Below are 23,409 nucleotides of genomic sequence, written 5' to 3' on the forward strand. Positions count from 1 at the left end.
AAAATAGTAGAAAATGGAGGTGGTAAGGCTTGCACCCCATGGGACTAAGAGGCATATGTTCTTATCAAGAAAAGGATAGTGGTCAAGAAGATGTGTTCTATATACGTGGAATCCATAATTAAATTTGATTGTGGAAGTAGTAGGAGTAACAATTCTAATGACACACTTATTTGTGATACAGAGAGTTGTAAGAGAGCAGGACTTCACATGCAAATGCTATTGAATAGTTCTCAGGAAGTAGTTCATATGCTCAACGATTATGGCAAGCAACTCCTCCACTTATAAATGCTATTTCTCACTTGGTTGTTGGGCTCAACGGTGATGTTGCTACTACAACTACTGTGAAAAAATTTGAGTCATCTTCATTCCAAATTGTCCACAAATGTCAGTAATTAACTAGGGTAGGCAGACGCATCGGCATCTGCCTACGTCTAAGTTTGCAGGTACTAGCAGTCTAATACAAAAATTTGAGTTGTAGTTTTGTTTTGTTTTTTCTGGATGTTTTTAATATGGGAGATATGAAAAAATCTGAATATTCTTCTAAAAACCACCAAAACCTAAGTTAATTACACATCATAGTTTAATTACCCACATGTTGCTAAGGAAACTACACAGTAGTTTTAGCAAATTATTACTTAGTACTCATGAGGAAGCTTAAGTACTTCATATTACAATACTTAGTACAAACCTTGTACTTTACTTTATAGTAATACAAATTAAATACCTAGTCAACTAAACTTCCTTGCATGAAGAAGTTAAAGATTTAGTTAAGACCTCAGTTAGGAAAGGTGCCAGGCTTGACCACCTTTCATACTGAAATTTTTAAGCCTTCCAAAGAACATGACAATGATGAGGATGAATTTTCCCTTAGTACTCCACCTTCCCACGAATCCATACCATGTGTCTACACAAAGGCTATCTAGTTTCAATTGCCGTTCGCAGCTGTATCCAATGGTGAACCCAACATTCCCGTATGCACTAAACGTAACCAGAGAATCTTAATTAGTTATTATATACAGCCTACAGCTTACAGATCGAAAAAACAATTGAATTTCGAGGTTAAAAATCCAAAAACCCCTAAATTTTAGGGTATAGAGTGTATAGTTTACAATTTAGACTTCTTCTTCTTTTTTTCTTTTTTCTTTTTTTTACATTTATGTTTCCCTGATTCTTTGTCACGTCAATTTTCTAATATACTTTGTGTCTCATCCGAATGATAACATGCATAAGATCAGAAGATATGATATAATAAGAGAATAGTGAAGAAAGTGGGGGAAAAAAAACTTATATACCTTATTACTTCTATGGTGACGTTCAAAACATTGAAGTTGAGGGGGTCTTCTTCCATTTTCTGTCTCTCAGTGATACATATGAGAATAATGAAAATGGCTAAATAGGAGAGTTGTGAGAAGATTAGACACTCTATAAAAGTCTTCTTTCGATTTTGGCTTTGCTTCCCATTTTCTGGGAACTCCTCATGGACATGAACGTTTGGTGGAATGAACGTAGTATGTGGTGGGAGATACCTGTAAGATAAAAGTAAACTTAGCTGGTACCATATTAAAGGGGTTTTTTTTTTTTTTTTTTTTTTTTTTGGAGTAACTTTGATTAAGTTCATTCTAGCTGACTTGGAATGCATGTGTGAAGAAAATTATTTTCATCAGGAATAGTCACTGAAGATACCCATGATATAATGTTCACATATGTAACTCTGAAACATATCTATTCACTTAAACAATTATAACTAGAAATAAAGATAATTAATAAGAGCATTTCTAGCGGATGCTCTAAATCTATTTTTTGGGAAGAAAAGCCCCCTGACTCCAAAAACTCACTTCAACAGCTTCTCCATCTCCATTTTTTAAATTAGAGTTGCTACAGTGCTTCTCTACAAGCAGAGAACACTATAGCAATTACTGTAGCACCTCTAAACAATATTCTCCCTTAAAAATAATACCTGGCTGAATAAAAAAATAATATCTGTGTTAAATGCTATAATATGACACATTTGACACACCAAACACCAAAAATCAGTTCTCATCAGGTATCTCAAATCCCAAAAATTTTGGCACACCGCTACAGTACCATCTCAAATATGAGACGATACGGACTGTTGTGCCAAAATTTATTTTGCTTATTTTATTTGCTTCAATCTTCTCCCAATGCATCTCTCTCTGCGTCTGCAACAACTCTCTCTCTCCTCTCTAGTCTCCATCTCTTCCGTTGCTCCCTATTTTCTTTCTCACTTTCTTTTTTTTTTTCTCTCACTCTCTTCCTCTCTCGCCCTCACTCTACTCCGTAGAAGAATCAGTACACGCTTGCCTAGAGCTGCCACCCGCCGATCTCGCCATAGTCGTCCTCCACAGCTCCCTCTAGCCTAAAGCCACCTCAAGCCATAGTCGTCTTCTCTCTCACCTAAAGCCACCTCAAGCCGCTAAAACGGATCTCGCCTGAAGCCGATCTCGCCGCTGACGTCTCTTGTTTGAAGCCAATCTCACCGATCTTGCCGCCTGAGCTGTGGGTTTGTTCGATTTGGGATGGGTTTTGAGGTTTGTGAATGTGGTGGCTTGTGGGTTAGTTGTGGCAGTGGTACTGTGGTTGTGGCGGCAATTTGGTGGTTGTGGTGGTGATTATTGGGTGGTTGTGGTGTTTATGCCGTTGAGTTGTTATGGATTTTTTTTTTTTTCTTCTGGTTGTGGGTTTTTTTTTTATTTTTTATTTTATATAAGGTGGTGTTGGTGGATGTGAGTTTGTGCCGGTGGTGGCTGTCAGTGTTGTTGCAGCAGTGGTGTTGGTGGTCGTTGTTGTGACAATGGTGGTTGTGCCATTATTGTTGTTGTTGTTGATGATGATTAAGATGAGGAGGAGGAGGAGGAGTTAATATATCATTTTAATGTGGTGTAAATATTATTTTAATGTATAGAATTGAAGAATAGAAGATGTGATAAATGAGAAATTGTAAAATGATGTAGTAAAATAATAAAGTAAGCTTTTAGGGTGCCAAAATAGCATTTTTTATAAGAGATCTGATGAGAATACTCTTATAAAAAGGTATATGCCAAAACTTATGGTGTGACTAGCCACTAAGAACCATTTCCTTGTAATCTCTTAACTTTCTTATCCCAATCATGCATTTACAGTCTCTTAATTTTCTTATCCCAATCATGCATTTACAGTGACACTCTCTACGCACATAATACAATCTTTTCTATTTCACTTGAAAAGGACAGAGTCTATTTTACGGTTAAGAGATTATTTAATCTGAATTGTGAAATGAGTTCATTTCAAATGGAGATCTCAATACCCTTGACATGGAAATAAGGAACAATTAGAGTAACCGAGAGAGAATGAAAGACGGACTCACATACATCATTACGACGAAGAGAACCAGAATTGCTGAGGAAATTCTGGAGAGATCAACTACTGATTCACCAGTATGCCGCGAGTTCACAGTTTGGAACAACGAGCCAACGACTTTCTGATACAAATTCAGACCATCCATGACTTGTGAATTCCACTCCATGGAGCAAAACAGTATAAACTGTGCCAATATGAACCCCAAAACAGTCATAGCTAGAAGCAAAGCGTGATGACCAGAGAGCAAATAACCATAGCCCATATCTCTATAATTCATCAATATATATCTGAATTCCTCACGCTTGGTTGTTTTCTCTAAGACCCAGATCATGGCTAACAAACATGGGGGGTACAAAGTGTTCCCCATAAGGATTTGTGGAATGAGAATTAGTAGGAGACCTGAATTCTTCTTGAAAACTATCATGTTCTCATTTGTTGGGACAAAACCACAATTTGTGAAAGCTGAAACAGTTGTGAAGACAGAAAAGGTCAGTGTTTCTAGGCCCTTGTCTTTGAGTACCTTCCTCGCACTCGGAACAAAATTTACATACAATAAAACAAGACCAGAACCAATTAGATGAACCACAAATAGATAACCCAAAACCACATGTCCCAAAACCTTAATAGAGCTATAATTAAGACTACCATTCTCAATAATATTATTGATGTCTGGTTTCTCTTTTTCTATATCAAGTTCAATTTGATTGTCAGAATTAGTATGGTCAGGAAAATTGTGACTGAGGTTGACACTGTTTTGGTCACTACTTGGACAATTTTTGGAGAACTTGGACCTTGTAAATTGGAGTCCAAGAAAGGAAGTGAATACCTCTCCACCAACAAACATTAAAATTGTCATAATAAGGAGTTGGGTATTGGAAAAAACCTCCATTTCGATTGTTGACATGCTTGAAACTGTGGTGGCAGAGACGGACGTGAAGAACATGTCAAAGTCCTTAGGCCTAAACCAAGCAGTTCTTGGCTTTGAGACCATCAAAGCTAGATGACCAAAAATAGAGACAATTATGAAGTAACTGAGCTGGATCCAAAAAGGGTTGACATGGAAGAGGAAGAGACGAAAAAACGAGCGCATTTGACAAGAGAAGGATTGGTTGAAACAAGAAAAATTAATCATCTTTACTGAGTTAAGATTTGCATAACCATGCTTAAAGTGGATATATGGGGCTTATTTATAAAGGGGCAGTAAGTGCTATACAAGCTCTACAATTTAGTGGGATACATGAGATTATTTATTCATCTAGCTAATGCACTGAAATGACACTAGATGAAAGGAACCTACGGCATCAGAATTATTTTTTCTCTGCTGAAGGATATGCTGAGAAAAAAAAAAACATATGAGAAAATTATTTTGTTATAATAATATGGTTAAATGATTAAGGATGAGGGTGTTTTTGGTAAAAATATTGGGACCCATTAAGCAAATTAAGCCCATTAATTAAGGAAAAGACGGACGGTTCCTATGGAACAGTCAGCTTTATAGGAACAGTCGGCTTCCTTAGAAAGCTGACGACCATGTGGATGAGAAATTATTGGTTCCTCCAGGCGGACCACTGATGTGGTCCTCCCACCTCCTGCCAGCTAGTAGGAGAATGACACTTGTTCATTTTTTTTGAGTCAGCTCCACATCAGCACTAACCTCATTACCTTAACTCTTGTTAGTAACTAAAACCATGGTTAAAACTAAAACGAACTCAGCAACCCAAACCTTCTTTCTCACCGTGTTAACCCAATTTCTAAAACCCAAAATCAAAATTTCTCCAACCTCACGCCATTTACCTCAGACAAAATAGAAAACAGAAAAACCCCTCCGACAAAAAGCTCTGCTTCCTTCACGCCGAACCTCCACCACCGCCAGCTTGATCGCCGAAGCAGAACGATTCCGAAGAAGAAAGAGTTCTCGCCGCCGTGCCATCCTTTGCTTGCCCAAACCTCCACCACATCACACACCGAAGCTCACCGCCACATAGGTCACCAAAGCTGTGCGTGGAGCTTGGAAACATACCGGAGCCGCCGTGAGCCACGATCCAAAGGTTTTTTTTTTTTCATGATTTTCCCTTTTCCCCAATTTGGATTTCGAATTATTGATGGGTTTTTCTATTTTCTGGTTTATGGGTTAATTGGGTTTTGATTTTTATTTTGACAGAAATGAGTATTAATTGGGTTTGATTGTTTTTGCATAGCTGATTTTTGAGATCAAAGTTTTCAAATTGGGGGGTTTTGGTTGAAAATAGGGTTTTGATTTTTCTAGGTTTTTCGTTGCATGGTCTTGATTTCTTAAGACTGAAATTGGGGGTTTTTTGGGTTTTGATTTCATGGGTTCATTTATTAAATTAGGATTTCTTTTCTTGAATTCGAAGTGTTGTCTTGCTTAATTGGATTCAATTCAATAAATTTTCAAGCTTTCATGAAATTTTGAAATGATTGGGGACATGAGGTATTTGGATTTTCTGAAGTGAAATCAACCTTTTTTGGATTTATATCAATCTCGTTTTTTACAAAAAATTGGTTTGGATAATTCATTTCAATCTCCTTTCATTACCAAAATATTTGCCTTATTTTTAATGGGTTTGGATTATTAATGTGGCTTTGATTTTGGCGTGTGTATTCAGGTACTGGAGCTTCCTGGAAATGCAGCTAAGGACAACAAGAAGAATAGAATTGTAAAATTTTGTGAAGATGGTTCTGTTGTACTTTGGCGTTCTTCGCAATGCACTACCATGTTTCCTCATATGCTTTTTTTGTGTAATTGTGTTTCAAATCAAGTAAAAGAGCCTACTTTTTTTAGATGTATTGTGTAAATGAGTGTGTGATGATATCTTCATATTGGGTTCATTTGATTTCAATTTTTATTCTAAATTGAGTTGTTATTATGTCAAATTCATTCCAAACTCCAAACATGCAGAGACCAGAGACCATCAACTCAAGCTTTACCTTAAGCATCTCCCTTACAGCCCCTGCACCTCCTCTTTCTGCTTATCCTTAAAGATGGCATTATGTTTTACTGCATCAAGGGGGCAAATTCACATAGCCAATAATAGCTGCTCACTTGATAACATGTAGAACCTTGTTATTCACTACAAATACAAACCAAATCCCCTCCACCCATGAAGAGGATAAAATAGGAGACGAATCTCTCTTTGTGAAGCATGACGGTACGGTATTGACATGTGGATGGTTGACGGGTCAATGTTACAAGGACACGTAGTAGACGGTTGTAACATTTGGCCTCCGTTGGTATTGATTTGGTTTTAAGGATTCCTAATCGGAATCAACTTGCATCTCGTGATAAGTCTAATATGGCTTTGCTTGATCTCCACACAAACGTGAATAAAGAGAGTTCTTGTGTTACACGTTTCACCATAATCAAAAGACTCCTATAAGGAAAAGAACTCTATAATGTATGTAGAATCGAAGAGGTGTTATCCTAAAAGGAAAAGGTTTCCTAGCCAAGGCATGGATGATAACCCTACACCAATATAAATACTCCAAAACCCTCGTAAATCAAGGTACATATAATTAACTTGACTCTGGAACTTTAGGGTTGTGAAAAACTCTAACTTAACCTTCGAAAGGTTTTTGGCCGGCACCACACCGATGCTCTCTGTTAGGTCTTCTCTTTTCATTTTGCAGGTGTTGTTTCGATTTGGGAGTGCATGCAGCTTACTGGTGACTTTTTCGGCATCATCAGTTGGCGCCGTCTGTGGGAAAATTTAGCCTTTGCTCTATACTTGAGACAAAAAGTTGCATGATACTCACTCGATCGATGGCAACAACCAACAATTAAGGCGACGAACCGCACACCACAGCTCTAGAGAGGCAAGTCCAAACACTTGCAGCAGCGGTTGAGCGCCTAACCAAGCAGAATCATGATTTAGAAAAGCAACTACGGCAAAGGAATGCACACCCAAGCGCACCAGAGGAAGACCAGGAAGGTGATAGCGCGGAGCGGAGGAACGCAGAAAGGCCTGAGGATAGCAACGCTCTGAGTAGACCGGAACGGCAGGAGACCAACCAGCCATTCATCTCTGACACCTTACCAACTCACATAGCAGCTGAGATGCAGGAAATGAGGGAACGGAAGATGTGATGATGAACGCCCTTAGAGGTTGAATCTCCAGCGACTTGGATGACCTAGTCCATAGAATAGATTCATCTTTCACAGCGCTTGTAAGTTCATGCCTCCTTTCCCCAAAATTTTGTATGCCTCAGGTGGAGAATCACGACGGATCCAAGGACCCATTGGATCACTTGGAATCTTTCAAGACCCTAATTCATCTTCAGGGTGTACCGGATGAAATCATGCGTAGGGCTTTTCCCACCACGTTGAAAAGACCTGCGAGGAACTGGTACAGTAGGCTGACACCTAATTCCATCGGCACTTTTAAGGAATTAGGTGCACAGTTCGTATCACACTTTATCGGAAGTCACCGGCATAAGAAGTCTATCGCGTGTCTAATAAACATTAGGCAACGAGAAGACGAGACTCTAAGATCATACATAGCCCGCTTTAATAAGGAAGCCCTCTCAATAGACGAGGCGGATGACAAGATACTTGTAGCAGCGTTCACAAACAGGCTGCAGAAGGGTAAGTTCCTGTTTTCTCTGTATAAGAATGACCCAAAGACTATGTCCGAAGTGTTTTACAGGGCAACGAAGTACATGAACGAAGAGGATGCCTTGCTGGCCCGAGAGGAAAAACCTAAAAAAAGGGAAAGGCAGGAAGATATACGATCGGATAAGGGACGGAAGATGGCTAGAACCAGAGAGCGACGGGAAGATCGACGACCGAAACCGCCCACGGGAAGATTCACGAACTTCACCCCTCTCACAGCCCCAATCGACCAAGTGTTAATGTAGATCAAAGATGAAGGAACCCTGATGTTTCCTAGCAAGCTGAAGGGAGATCCGAACAAGAGGCCAAAAGACAGATACTACCGTTTTCATGGCGATCATGGCCACGATACGACGGACTGTTATGACTTAATGCAGCAAATTGAAGCCCTCATTAGGCAAGGAAGGTTGCAGAGGTTTGTGAGGAAGGAGAAAACGGATCAACTCCAGGAACAAAATCAACAACGAGAGAACGACCGTCCCAGGCCACCTGTAGGAGACATGCGGATGATTGTAGGGGGCACTACTTCTGCAGGGTTGTCCAAAAAGGCCAGAAAGACCTATTTGCGGATGGTTCAAAGCGTCCAGTCGACAGGTTCCTCACTAAAAGTGACGCGATGAGATAACCCTAGCATCGGGTTTTCGGAAGAAAATGCGCGACGCCTTCACCACCCACATGACGACGCGCTCGTCGTCAACATACGGGCAGGGGCTACAACATGCATCGAGTTTTGGTGGATAATGGAAGCTCAGAAGATATCCTCCACTACCCCGCGTTCCAGCAAATAGGGATTTGTAGAGAACGACTGGTCCCAACGAATGCACCCCTTGTTGGCTTCGGAGGGACAAAGGTCTCTCCTTTGGGAGTCGTCACGTTGTCTATGGCGGTTGAAGATTACCTACAGCAAGTAACCAAGGATGTAGCTTTCCTTGTGGTCGATTGCTCTTCTGCTTATAACGCCATCCTTGAACAGCCCACTCTCAATACATGGAAGGCTGTTACCTCAACCTACCATCTAATGGTCAAATTCTCCATTGAATACGGAGTAGCAGAGCTGTGCAAAAATCAGGTGGCTGCACGGGAATGCTACATTGCCATGATGGAAATGGATAACCACCTACAAGCAATGGTTTTCTCCTGATCAACCTTGTCCAATTTAATTTGGTTGTAGCCGGAGAATGCGTCCATGAAGCTCAAGAGTTCATGTCTTGTGGTGGAGTCTACTAGGGTGTCAATACGTGAGAGTGGGTAACTATCCTTAGGGCAGGCCCTATTCAAATCTGTGAAGTCAACACACATTCTCCACTTCCCATTTGTCTTCTTGACCATTACTACATTTGCCAACCAATCAGGGTAGTACATCTCGCGTATGATGTTTACTTCTTGTAGCTTCCATACTTCTTCTGCTAGGGCTCGATCTCGTTCAAGGGCGAACACTCGTTTCTTCTGTCTGACAGGGGAGAAAGAGGGTGATACGTTCAACCTATGAACTATAACCAACGGGTCTATCCTCGGCATGTCCTCGTGACTCCATGCAAAAACATCTTGGTTTTCCTTGAGGAATAATGCGAGCACTTGTCGGACTGCTTGGTTGGCCAAGGTGCCGATTCTTGTGGGCTGTTCGGGCCTAAAATCATCCAGGTGTACTTCTTCTAACTCTTCCACTGGTTCTGCCACCGTTCGCTGTTCAAGGATGAAAGTACGAGACAAATTGTGAGATGGACGTACCTCACAGGTAAAAGATGTCTTAATCGTATATACAAGTTCACATTTGGACAGACCCCTACGACATGATTAGATTATCTATTGTACAAGCCATAAATTAAATAATGCACAGATAAAAACAAGCAAATAAACTAGTTAAATCCTACAAGAGGAATTATGTCCACAAAAAAATTACAACGGTTAAAAGTTGTCCTTGACATTTAAAAAAAAAAACTAATGATGATGTTGGGGGGGAGTGCTTTCAAGTTTCTGATTATCGTCTAGTTGATCTTGAGCAAGAGTCTAGCCTCCGTCCCCAAGAGGAGCATTAACAGCAAACAAATCTTCTGTACTCTCTAAATGAACGAAGTGAGCTAGTGTCTGCCCTTGGGCGTCTATGGAGACATGAGATACGTCTAGATCTGGATATGAGGCCTTAACTTGACGGAGGGCATCATCGAATCCGTCAGCAAAGGAGCTCCCAAGCTCTACTAAAAGAAGGTCGGAGTCACGATACTCCCGAATCACCTCTTCTTTGGCATCGCGGAGTTGATTCCTGGCGTCCGTCACCTCCTTTTCTTTATCCTTCAGGATTTGTGTCAGCTACTCTGTCTGCCTCTCTAGCTCTCCTCTGACCTGTTCTGAACAGGTGAGTTTTCTCTCCATATTGATCTTCCAGGCCTTCAGATCATGAAGCTCGTCCTTCATCAACTTATTCTTCTTCCTGAAACGGTCCAAAGTTGTCTCATGATTCAGACAACGACCCATCAGCCCCTTCATCATCAACATGGCCTGAAAACAAAGTCAAAATGAATATGATATAAATGACGGATAAGCAAGGATGGGTTCAAGGCTGAGAACGGGTTTAAAATACCTGAGCAATGGTAAAAAGGCCCGTCTCTCCCATCACCTCTGTAGCATGGTTACCAAGGTCCTCATAATCGTCAACAATAATGATAGACGAGAGTTTTTCTAAGGCATATTCAGAATCTTCTCGTAGGAGGACGGGTGGTTTCTCACCAACAAGAGCTGGACCTTTCATCAAACCTTTACCTTTTCCATGCCCCATGGGAGTGACTGTTCTTTTGGTCTCAGCTTCCAGCACTACAACGGGCTCAGGGGTTGTTTTCTGCTTCTTTTGTTGACGGTCCATCTTCTTCGGTTACTTCCGTTTGGATGGAACGGATGAATCCGTCCCCTTAATCTGTTGACCGGCCTTCTGTTTCTTCTTTGCTGCTTGTTGCCTGATGAAGGCTCTTCTTTTGGCAGTGTCCATTTCTGCAAAGAAAATATGGATGTGCAGCATTAGAAAAGAATGAGTAAAAGAAACTAAAAGCGTTTAATGACGGGCTTACATTTGTGAATTCTATTATCGTAACGACGGGCGGCTGAAGTTGGTTCGGGGCCTTCACAATACTAGTGGAGTGTGTCGAGGGTGACCAATTTTGCCCACATGCTCTCTTCGAGCTTCATCTTATTAAAAATCCTCTCCAAGAAGCTCCACTGCTCCAATGTAACTTGCGGACGATCTCGAGCTGCAAAAGAAGACGTTTGGAGTAACTTACAAAAAAATAAAAGTAAGGTTTGAACACACGGGAACTAAAGCAAGTGCATACCCGACGGAGGCATTATGCCCCATGTTGTGTCGACGGACATAAATGTGTTATCCCCTGGACGACACATCCACTCGTCCCCTTCCATGAAAAAATACCTACTCTTCCAGTCCCTATTAGAGTCGGGTGTATCACAAACGAGCCTCAACAACGGGCTCCTAGCTACGAAACTATACATACCCTTTGACTTTATGATCTCAGTGGAACAGTAACAGTGAAAAAATTCTTCCACCGTCAGCCTTCGTGCACCGTTTGACATGGCCCCGTACAAGACCTCCACGCCTATGAATACCCTCTAGGCGTTTGGGGAGATTTGTGTGACGGATAAACCAAGATACTGAAGTAGTCGACGGTGGAGAGAGCTTAGAGGAAATTTGAGCCCTGCCTTTAGCATTTGCTCATAAATCCCAACACCTTCAACACCCTTATAGTAACATTTCTCGGATTTATGGGGGAGACGGAGACGGATGTTGTCAGGAATTTGGTACTTGGCCCTAATTGTTTTGAAATGAGATTCTTCGACCGTAGACCTAAAATCATTGACCGTCCACAAGGGTAGCATTACGAACTACCTAAGGTCGTCAGGACCAATTACAGATTGAACAGGGGGATCGACATCGTCTAGGCCATCACTTGAAGCCTCCTCTGAACTATCTGACTCCAAACCTTTGTCATCTGAGGAAGGAGAAGTAGCAGACGGATTCCTTTCTTCACTTGAAGTGTCAGGGACTTTTTGACCTGACGGGAATCCTTCATCGTAGCCCGCCCTGTTGCAGACAAACAAATGATTACTCGATGCACTAGACATTACCTACATATGACGGTAAAACCTAAAACACTGACAGATCTACAAAAAGTGCGTGAAAAAAAGAAGAAAAAGTTCAGAGAAGTACATACTGGATTGAAATCAAGCAGTATGAGATGACTAAGAGATTAGCAGGATGGTACAAGTGCACAAAGTAAACGACGGTGGCGCTCCGATTGCAAAATTTCTATTAGAAGGTGAGAATGAAGAAAAAGAAGGCAATCTTTTATAGAGCAAAGGGCACTAAATACGAAGGGACGCCTCGCTTAGAGTGAACAGCTAATAAATGAAGGCCGCGTGTCCTTTGTCATAAATAATCCTAGCCCGTCTGTCTCGATAAGTTGCCATGAGAAAGGAAGACTGTCACTCCATGAGTCCGTCTAGTTTGTAGTGACAGACTCAAGGAGTGAGGGGGCAACTGAAGAGGATAAAATAGGAGACGGATATCTCTTCGTGAAGCACGACGGTACGGTATTGACATGTGGATGATCGACGGGTCAATGTTATAAGGACATGTAGTAGACGGTTGTAACATTTGGCCTCCGTTGGTATTGATTAGGCTTTTAGGGTTCCTACCTGAAATCAACTTGCATCTCGCAATAAGTCTAATATGGCTTTGCTTGATCTCCACACAAACGTGAATAAAGAGAGTTCTTGTGTTACATGTTTCACCATAATCAAAAGACTCCTATAAGGAAAAGAACTTTATAATGTTTGCAGAATCAAAGAGGTGTTATCCTAAAAGGAAAGGGTTTCCTGGCCAAGGCATGGATGATAACCCTACAGCAATATAAATACCCCAAAACCCTCGTAAATCAAGGTACGCATAATTAACTCGACTCTGGCACTTTAGGGTTGTGAAAAACTCTAACTTGACCTTCGGAGGGTTTTTGGCCAGCACCACACCGGTGCTCTCTGTTAGGTCTTCTCTTTTCGTTTTGCAGGTGTTGTTTCAATTTGGGAGTGCGTGCAGCTTACTGGTGACTTTTTCGACATCATCAACCCACAAAATGTTCTTTTCTATTAAATAATTATAGGGGGACACACAATGAAAAGTAGCCCTACCACATATATTAAACCTTCATATCCTAGCTGAAAGTGGGATCTAATTTTAAGTCTTTTGTACAACACCTCATAGACATTCTGAGCTAATCTAGCCAGAAATTTCAACTTTTGTAGGTACTTATAACTCAAAATAAGTTATACAAGTTCCAAATAAAATGTTTTTCGATAAGCTCCAAATAAAATGTTAATAGAATATTATAACGGAGCATTCTTAACTAGTATTTCCACCTTCAAAAACTCTTCAGACTAGCTCTGTAAATAAAATTAGGGGTAAGGTAAGGCTGCCTACCAATCACCTCTCAAAAAACTTTATTTGACATGTGATACAAACTTTATTTTTTTTTTGAGGTTAAACGGCATAATTGTTTTTCAAAACAAAGCAAACTATACACTAGGAGCAAACTTGCTCAATACAATATAAGACACCTCCGACGGAAAGGCTTTTGAAACAATGTAAAACAAATTTTTTTTTTAACAAAATTTTACAATTCTATTCTTCTTGTTGTCCCTAGCTGCATTTCCAGCAAGCTCCAGTACCTGAATACACACACCAAAATCAAAGCCACATTAATAATCCATACCCATTAAAAATAAGACAAATATTTTGGTAATGAAAGGAGATTGAAATGAATTATCCAAACCAATTTTTTGTAAAAAACGAGATTGATATAAATCCAAAAAAGGTTGATTTCACTTCAGAAAATCCAAATACCTCATGTCCCTTATCATTTCAAAATTTCATGAAAGCTTGAAAATTTATTGAATTGAATCCAATTAAGCAAGACAACACTTCAAATTCAAGAAAAGAAATCCTAATTTAATAAATGAACCCATGAAATCAAAACCCAAAAAATCCCTAACTTCAGTCTTAAGAAATCAAGACCATGCAACGAAAAACCCAGAAAAATCAAAACCCTATTTTCAACCAAAACCCCCAAATTTGAAAACTTTGATCTCAAAAATCAGCTATGCAAAAACAATCAAACCCAATTAATACTCATTTTCGTCAAAATAAAAATCAAAACCCAATTAACCCATAAACCTGAAAATGGAAAAACCCATCAATAATTCGAAATCCAAATTGGGGAAAAGGGAAAATCATGAAAAAAAACCTTTGGATCGTGGCTCAGGGCGGCTCCGATATGTTTCCAAGCTCCACGCACAGCTCTGGTGACCTATGTGGCGGTGAGCTTCGGTGTGTGATGTGGTGGAGGTTTGGGCAAGCAAAGGACGGCACGGAGGCGAGAACTCTTTCTTCTTCGGAATCATTCTGCTTTGGCGATCAGGCTGGCGGTGGTGGAGGTTCGGCGTGAAGGAAGCAGAGCTTTTTGTCGGAGGGGTTTTTCTGTTTTCTGTTTTGTCTAAGGTGAATGGTGTGAGGTTGGAGAAATTTTGATTTTGGGTTTCAGAAATTGGGTTAACACGGTGAGAAAGAAGGTTTGGGTTGCTGAGTTTGTTTTAGTTTTAACCATGGTTTTAGTTGCTAACAAGAGTTAAGGTAATGGGGTTTGTGCTGATGTGGAGCTGAGTCAAAAAAAAAATGAACAAGTGTCATTCTCCTATTAGCTAGTAGGAGGTGGGAGGACCACATCAGTGGTCCGCCCGGAGGAACCAATAATTTCTTCATGTGGACGGATCAGCAATAAAGTTGACAGGCACTTCCCCCTGACAAACCAACGGAGGACCCTTAACTGACGGAAAGGCATGCCGACGGGTCCTACATGGCCTACTTGGTCTACACACAAACTCATATATGGAAACATCTTGCGTATTGCGTATCATGCACAAAGACCCTATCACACAATTTCCACCTCCCAAAATAGAGAGTATCCCTAAGATCTCAATAGCATTAACTCCACCTTCTCCCCATAAGGAAAATCCCCCTATTCTCGGGATCTAGAGCTCTTCCCCACCACTATATAAGCAACAGCTCTCCTCCTTTTAGGTATGCAAAAAAATTTTAACTCTCTCACTATAGAGTTCTTAAAGGTTTTTCACTGATTAATTAACCTACAGAAGATTTTTGGCCGGTACCACATTAGTGTCTTTTGTTTAGTTCTTATTTTCTTATTCTGCAGGCATCCGTCAGCGTGATCAGGAACCAACAACTCACCTGCAATTTTCATGCATCATCAATTAAGTTTGCAATTTTATCGATACTTTATCAGTTAATTCTATTCTAATAATTATCAATTTAGTTTCTAAAATTTTACTGTAATCAAAGATTTTATTTATTGTAATGTAATTGTTTGACTCGCATTTTTTAATCTTACTCATGATAAATGTTAGGTATTGTACAAAGATCGTGAGACACATTATTTAATAACCAAAGTTATGAATACCATACCGGTTGATCATATGGTCAGAATCTATTTTATAAGTAATCATTCGGATATATTTATCAATTTTTTTAGACAGGTAGATAGAGAGTGGAGAGTAATCTGTCCTTATTTTTTCGGTTTGTGCCAATTTTTTTTTTTTTAAAACAAACATATGCTGTTGGCTAATTGGCCTGCTGGTATAACACTGCCGAATGACGAAAGTTGCCAACATTTTTCTTCTTCCACATCACACACAGTCACTCCCCAACTTCTTCTTTCAACCTTTCTCTACATTTCTGTTTTGTCCCACTTTCTTGGTTTTTTCTGCAGCCAACTACTTCCAGATGCTCTTAGCTTCTTTACACATCTTGTTTTGTCCACCGAGCAATTTTCCCCTTGTTTATCCCTCTCGTTCAAGGCTCCTTGAAATTTAAAATTTGAATATATATATATATATATGAGAGTTTGATCCAAATTTTTTTATTTGAACCCATATTAATTTGTTATTGGCATAACACTTTAACCCATATCATGGAACCAAGTTTTAAAACTTTAGGATTTGGGTGTTGCCGTACAGCATGGCTCCACCTAAATGAATTTTTTATTCTTCGCCCATAAAACTAGTGCTGAACACAAGATGAATAAGGATTTATACTTCTCCAACTAATACCTTTTTTTTGTACGAGAGAGAGAGAGAGAAAGAGAGAGAGAGAGAAAGAGAGAAAGAGAGAACTTTTTAACGAGAGCCAAAATGAAAAGTAAACACTTTTATACCAACGCATCACAAATGGATCCTTTTTTTTTTTTTTTTAATCATGAAATGTTTATGCTTTGTATTAAACAACATCATTTATATCACGTGACATTTAATAGAAGTAGGGTTAATAAATATGGCCAAAAAAACTAAATTATCAAAACAAAATAGCTTCAAAATTTAAATGCATAAGTTAAAATTTCAAAAGCCAAATTTCCAAAAAATAAAACTTAGAGGTACATAAATATATTTTAGCCTAAAATTTTCGGATGTGGACAAATTGGGTTAGGGTAGGGTTGCAGTAGGGATGTAACTCGCCTTTGCAGTTGGCAGCTATAAATTGCAACCCTATTTTGCATTCATGAATCTATCCCACGTAACTATCACATCTAAGCACAGATCCTTCTAGTTAAGAGGAAATTCTAGGCAAAGTTCCTTAAATTAGTTTCTCTACTTTCGTTTTAAAAAATAAAAAAAATAAAAACCTCTATCAGGGAGACTAAAGATCAAATAAATCGTACCCACCTTCTTGATTTACTATATTTGAGTCCTTGGATTACTTAGGCATTATACTTGGATTAGAATCAAGTGCAATAGCATTGCACCTTGCAATACCCTTTCAATGACTTAAATCAAAAGTTAAAAAGTTATCTTTTGATATCAACTATTGGATCAAGAAAATTAAAAAAGTAAAAAAGTTAAGAGGTAAAAAAATTTTAAAAAGTTGAAATTTTGTGTGGGAGATTAGCTATTGCACCGGACCTCAAATATTGTACTTTTGGATCATTAAATTGGAGAAGCATGGTGACAAAATCAATGATGTCATTGCATGTGTAAAACACATAGGGCGTAGGATGAAAAACGTTTCACCTTTATTTTTATTTTTTTAATAGAAACTTTCCCCTTCATGTGCCATATATAGGTAATAGAGGTTTATATATTGACTTCTCGCAGTCAAAAAAATCTCAAAAATGGCAATGACTACTGAGTCATGTAGACTTGATGTTGATGGTGAATGTCGACACTTCCCATGCAAATCCCACTTACTCAAGTTGTTTCCTGATTTCCTCAACTTTGAGCACCCAAGCGAGCAGGCAATTCTCCAAAGATGGAGAGAACCAAATTCCTTTCGGTTAGTGCACTTAACTTCACTTAACGCATGGTTTTTATTCATCATTGGCCCCACAGGCCACCTTCTTTTTTATTTCTATATACCAATCTTTCTTAAGGTTTGTAACATATTCTTTACACCATTTCAATCGTATTGCTTAAATCAAGAATCTTATAACTCAACTGGTTAGCATTTCTTGGTGTTTTCAACAAAAACATCTAGGATTCAAATCCCTTAATTTCCCAATTATCAAATTTATGAAAAAAATATAAAAATAAAATAAAAAATAAAAAAAAAAGGAATCGTGTAACAATATTGTAGCAATAGGGTTGTGTGTGCAAGCTATATGTATGCAGAGCTTTATTCTTTACAAGCATGCATATTGAATGTATCGGATCCAAGAAAATGACATGCAAAAATTGGATTGTTTGCTTGATAGATGTCATTTCCGCAAATACTAGTATTTGAAGGCACTTTAAACCCCTTGAAACATAGGAATTCTTACTCTATATGAAGCTATATATAGACTAATGAGCCTGAAAGATGGATTCAAATCAGGTGCAATACCCAGCTACCATCATATATGACCTCATTCATTTGTAGCTCAATCAATGTATCTAACATCACTTATAAAGTAATGCAATAGCAAATCCTTACAAGGAGAAGAGGGAGTAATAATTATACAATATTTTAAGGGGAAAAATGCTCACACACCCCCTGAACTTTTAATTTGGCCAATTTACACCACAAATTTTATACACTTGCCAAATCAATACCTCTATTAGTTTGGTGTTAAAAAACTAACAGAAACTCAATCTCACATGAGAGACACGTGAGCATAGAAATGACCAAGGGAGTATGGATCAATCCATTGCAATGTGGGTGATACCGTACCGTACTAGCCAGTACGGCCGGTATATATCGTACCGGCCAGCTTTCCGGTACAGGTACACCCCATGTTTCGTACCGAAAAAAATACCGGCTATTCCTGCCTCACACCGGCCGTACCGGCAAAATCCGGCTGTTTCGGCCAGTAATTAGATACCGGGCCGAAACACGATCTCAAAAAAAAAAATCTGAGTAAGCCAAGAAAACACAAACACAATCCTCCTCTCTTCTTTGTTCATCTGTCCCTCTCTCAAATGGTAACACAATCAAAACACAAACACAATCTAAAATCAGAATAGAGACAACAGATCAAGAACAGGGAAAAATACAAATTTAATTAGAACAACAAATCTAAAATCAAAACAAAAACAACTGATCAAGAACATAAAAGCCTATCTAAGCTCCAAGCTCCATTGTAACAACAAAGTGACTCAGAACAAGAAAAAAAAAAAAAAAAAAAAAAAAAAAAAAAAAAAGCACAGAAGAACAAGAGAAAGAGAGAGGGATGTTCTGGAAACTTGGAAAGTAGAGATAAAAAAGGTGTGGCTGGAGATATATGAGTGTAGGTGTGTGGTGGAGAAAAAACAAGAGAAAAAAAGAAAAAAAGAAAAGAAAAGGAAACGTACTGTGGATGAAAGAATAGAAAGAATAAGAAATGACCGGTTAGAAATAATACCACAATATTTTTACAATATTTTTGCAATAAATTTTAAATAATTAGCTAATATGAGTGAGTAAAAAAATAATTTTAGCAGTGGGTTCAAATTAGAACTAGTAACAACTTTCCACATAAGGTTTTGATGTGATTCTTGTGAAAGTATTGCGAAAAATATTGTGAATATAACATTTTTATTAAAAAATATAATTATTGGGAATGAAATAGTAAAAATAGCGGTAAACCCGAAACGGTACACCGGTATCCGAAATATATCGTACCGCTAGCAAAACTAGTACAACCTCCGGTACGGTATTGACTTCCTTGATCCATTGAGATGGAGAGAGAAAGCTTTAGAGAGAGACTGTAGAACCAAAAGTCCAGAACCACGTGTCTCTCTCATTCTTTTTCGTTGTTTAGTTCGCTTCTATTTTGTTTGTTTCATTCTATTGTTTCGATTTGGCTATTGGCAAATACTTTTTTTTCACCATTTTTCTTTTCTTGTGAAAGTTTCTCTGACGGTGATTGTTGAATATGTTGGGAAATTTAGACCCTAGTTGATAGAATTAACAAGTTTTAAACTCAAATTGTTAATTAGATATATTATGAATAATCCTTGGTTAAACAAAAAAAAAAACATCAATATCATATCAAAAACATGCACAGCAGAATAGTAAATAAGATAAGATACGATGACTTAGGAAAACCAATGAAACAAACTAGTTTCACCGTAAAAAAAAAATAAATAAAAAATAAAAAATAAAAAAAACCTGAGGGGGAACCTTCCCAAAAAGCAATTCATTATAATTAATAGAAGTTTCATATCTAGTACAAAACCTTTATCCCTAAACTCTACAATACTAGTAGATGAACTTACAACAAAAACCTTCTACTACTTCAGAACCTCTAAACTCTATAATATTCTCTCCACCTACAATCACAATTAGAACCTCCAACTGACTTCAAGAACCTCTTGAAGGTTGTCCTCATTGTAGCAAGTCTATGGTGGTTGCTATGACTCTTGCTTCTTCACCAATGGAATCTTCAGATCTACTTTGAAACTCTTTGGCTTGGTGAACTAGAGAAAACTTAGTTACAAAATCCTAGCCACATAAACGGAATGTTTATCTCTCTAAAAAACATCTAATAGATGGCTTATGATGCCCTTTAAATACTAATTCAATCGGATCTCAATTCGGGCTTCAAACGAATAAGTTATGGGCTTTTCGCGTTGTTGATTTTTGTTGATCTGCGAAGCTCGATCTATCGAGCTTCTATTGAGAACAAAATCTTCTATCAAGGAGACAATAATTTTCAACTTCTATCGAGCTGCTATCAAGGTACATGCTGAAAAAGTGTTTTTCTTAGAGTAAACTTTGTGTCTTCAACTTGGTCTTCAATTACAATTTTAAGACATATCAAAACTCAATAAAAGACACATAATTTGGCATGATTTGACAATACCAAAACACATGAACCTAACAAACTCCCCTTTTGTCAATTCATGACAAAACCTCAGCTACAAAAGTAAGCTCAATACAATAATAACCCGAATACAATAAATGAACCCATATTCAAATACACTAGCCTATATAAAAACAACCAGTCCTGAGAAACCATAGCACGAACTAGGATTGATTGTTTTGATTGGCTTCATACCTGTCTTTCTTAAAAGCACTTAACAAATATGTTATGCGCACCATGTAAAAAACAATGATAGATAATAAACAAGTAAATTGCGTTTTGTTATAGGATATGTCAATTACATAAAAATATAAACCTATATATATATATTCAACAAAGAGGTATTTGAGAGAAGCAATGGAAGGGGATAAGAAAATGGCGTCATCTTCTTCCTGAAGTTCTGAACTTTTTAGGTCTAAAGAATTTTCTTCTTCATCTAGGATTTTTGGGTCAATCTTTGTGCCTTCAACCAAGGTATTGGTTTTATTCTCAATTCAACTCTGTTGTTTTAAGCTAATGTTTAGAATCTATAAATATGTGATGTATTTTCTTCGATTGTCTCGATTTGATTTTCATTGCTTTTATTGTGTTATGTTTGTCTGTTTTCTGCATTTTATGGTATTGGTACCAATTTTGTTTTTACAGTGGTAACCTTTTATAGTTTTTCTATCTCTCTCTATAAAGCTTTCTCTCTCCATGTCAATTGAATTGATTCATACTCCCTTGTCATTTTTATATTCACATGAGTTTCCATTAGTTTTTTAACACCAAACTAACAGAGGCATTAATTTGGTAAGTGTATAAATTTTGTGAAGTAAATTAGCCAAATTAAAAGTTCAAGAGGTATCTTGGCCACTACCTAAAAGTCCAGGGAGATGTGAGCATTTTTCCCTATTTCAAAAATACAATAATATATGTGATAGTGTACTCCCTTATGTCATGTATAATTAATATTGAATTACACTAACACTAATTAAATTCATGGCAGGGTCCAACATGATGTGATACACTCCTTTTATTAATCAAAGCAATACCTACTATCTTACTTTTTGATAAAGACTTTCCTCAACAAAAAAAAAAAAATGTTAAAGACCTTATTTCACCTTTTTATTTTATTTATTTGCTTACAATACAAATAGATGGATGCAATGGTAACATGGATGCAATGGTAAAATTCTTGCTAAAAATGTGGATATTCATAATATACATGGGACAACTATTCTAGAACTTTTTGTAAAAGATGCCACATACACAATCTATGAGTTGCATTTGGTAGTACATCTGCAATTGCCTTAGCGATAACCTTGTCATCGTCTGTTATAATTGTAGAAGGATGATTTCCAGGCATTGCATTAAGCCAAGTCTTCAACAACCATGTATAAGATTATGTTGTTTCATTGACAAGCAATGCACATCCAAACATCACAGATTGATGATGGTGGTTAACTCCTGTGAAAGGAACAAAAGGCATCTTATAACAATTTATTTGGTATGTAGCGTCCAAGGTAACAACATCTCCAAATATTGGTATGTCATTCTTGACCTAGCATCTACCCAAAAGCAATTACCCATGCACCCATATTCATCAACTTTAATTGCATAAAAAAACTTGGATTTTTATATTGCCTCTCAATAAAATATTTGTACATTCCCTGGGCATCTCCATCTTGAAGCAACTTTCTTCTTTTACTACCCATATAATTTTGAATATCAACTGGAATACATCCAACATTATAATCACCACCAGATTCTTTACTTAACATAGACATTATCTTGCTTGGGGCTATACCTGACTCATTGAGTGTATCTATAACATTCTTTTGGACACTTGTTATCACTCTATGCCCACGAAGCAAACTTGTCCTCTTAGGGGTAAGAAGCTCATGATTATGACTCTCCACAAACTTATATACAATCTATATATTCTCAACTTTCTTTAAACCTATCATTGCTTTGCATCCCACTCTTGTTTTTGCACGCTCTGGACCTGTTTTTTTATTGTCTTCATTACAGTGACGATGAAATCCTTCCTTCGAACAAACATATTCAATTCCAACCCTTATTTTATCTTTATTCTTTCGAGTATGATTTACTCATATACTAAAATCCTTTTGCCTTGCATATGCATTATAATTTGCACAAGTAGCCTCTAAGTTTTCAAATACCATATCAAGACGTGGTTCTGAATGCCTATTGCATGCAAAAGGTTGATTTGAATCATCCAATGAGAAGTCTACATTATTTTGATCTTTGTTTATTTCTGGCTCATCATGTGCTAAGTCATCCACCATATCACAAAGTGAGATTGTTTCAGGTTCTTTGTTATTCACACTCATATTTTCAATTCAAGTAATTTTATATTTCAATAGGACCTATAAAAAACAAAAGAGAAGAAAAATTCATAAGCAACAATTAAGAATAAATTTAAAATTTGTGCTATTACAATACTAAACTTGCCCAATTTGGCAAACTTGTTATATTACAAAATTAAATTTTAATCGGAAAATTTTACACTAATATTACAATTATCATTAAAAAATTTGTCATTGAAAAATGGTAACATTTCAACTCAATTTAGGATACAAGTAAAGAGTCAAATTAACCACTTAATACAAAACCAAGCAACCAATTTGATTGTTTGAAATTCAAAATAATTCCACAAAAGCACAATAAAGGCAGGATACATTTGAACATCATGGTTAACAACTCAATAAACTTTATTACATAAATCAGCTCCAAGTACATCCTTATTTGCACTTTGGTACATATATAGAGCAAATTGACATTACAAGTAGGAGAAAATTGACATTACAAGTAGGAGTAAATTATATTTGAAACTAAAAATATTTTAATAGCTATCAAATAAATGATACCAGCTGTGTCCCAGAGGCTAAAGTTGACAGCAGAAAATTCAATAACCATAGTAAGTAAACTTGTCGGAAAGGCACCTATAAGAAAAAAAAGATTCTCATTCAATTAAATTCATTTTGTGGTTGAACTAATATAGAGACTAAAAATATAGAACTTTTCAGTGTTGGATTC

At 37.7% G+C, this 23,409-nt stretch overlaps 1 protein-coding gene across 1 annotated transcript; it reads right to left on the reverse strand.

Annotated features, from left to right (window-relative positions):
• Positions 1-779: 779 nt before the first annotated feature.
• LOC142642008 (sodium transporter HKT1-like) lies at positions 780-4,489 on the reverse strand. Its single transcript, XM_075816354.1, has 3 exons — positions 3,369-4,489; positions 1,293-1,526; positions 780-978 (listed from the first exon to the last, which is right to left on the reverse strand). The coding sequence occupies exons 1-3, from the start codon at positions 4,487-4,489 to the stop codon at positions 780-782; spliced, it is 1,554 nt and encodes a 517-aa protein (XP_075672469.1).
• Positions 4,490-23,409: the final 18,920 nt, after the last annotated feature.

This window comes from Castanea sativa, chromosome 7, assembly GCF_040712315.1.
Source record: "Castanea sativa cultivar Marrone di Chiusa Pesio chromosome 7, ASM4071231v1".
NCBI classification, from domain to species: Eukaryota; Viridiplantae; Streptophyta; class Magnoliopsida; order Fagales; family Fagaceae; genus Castanea; species Castanea sativa.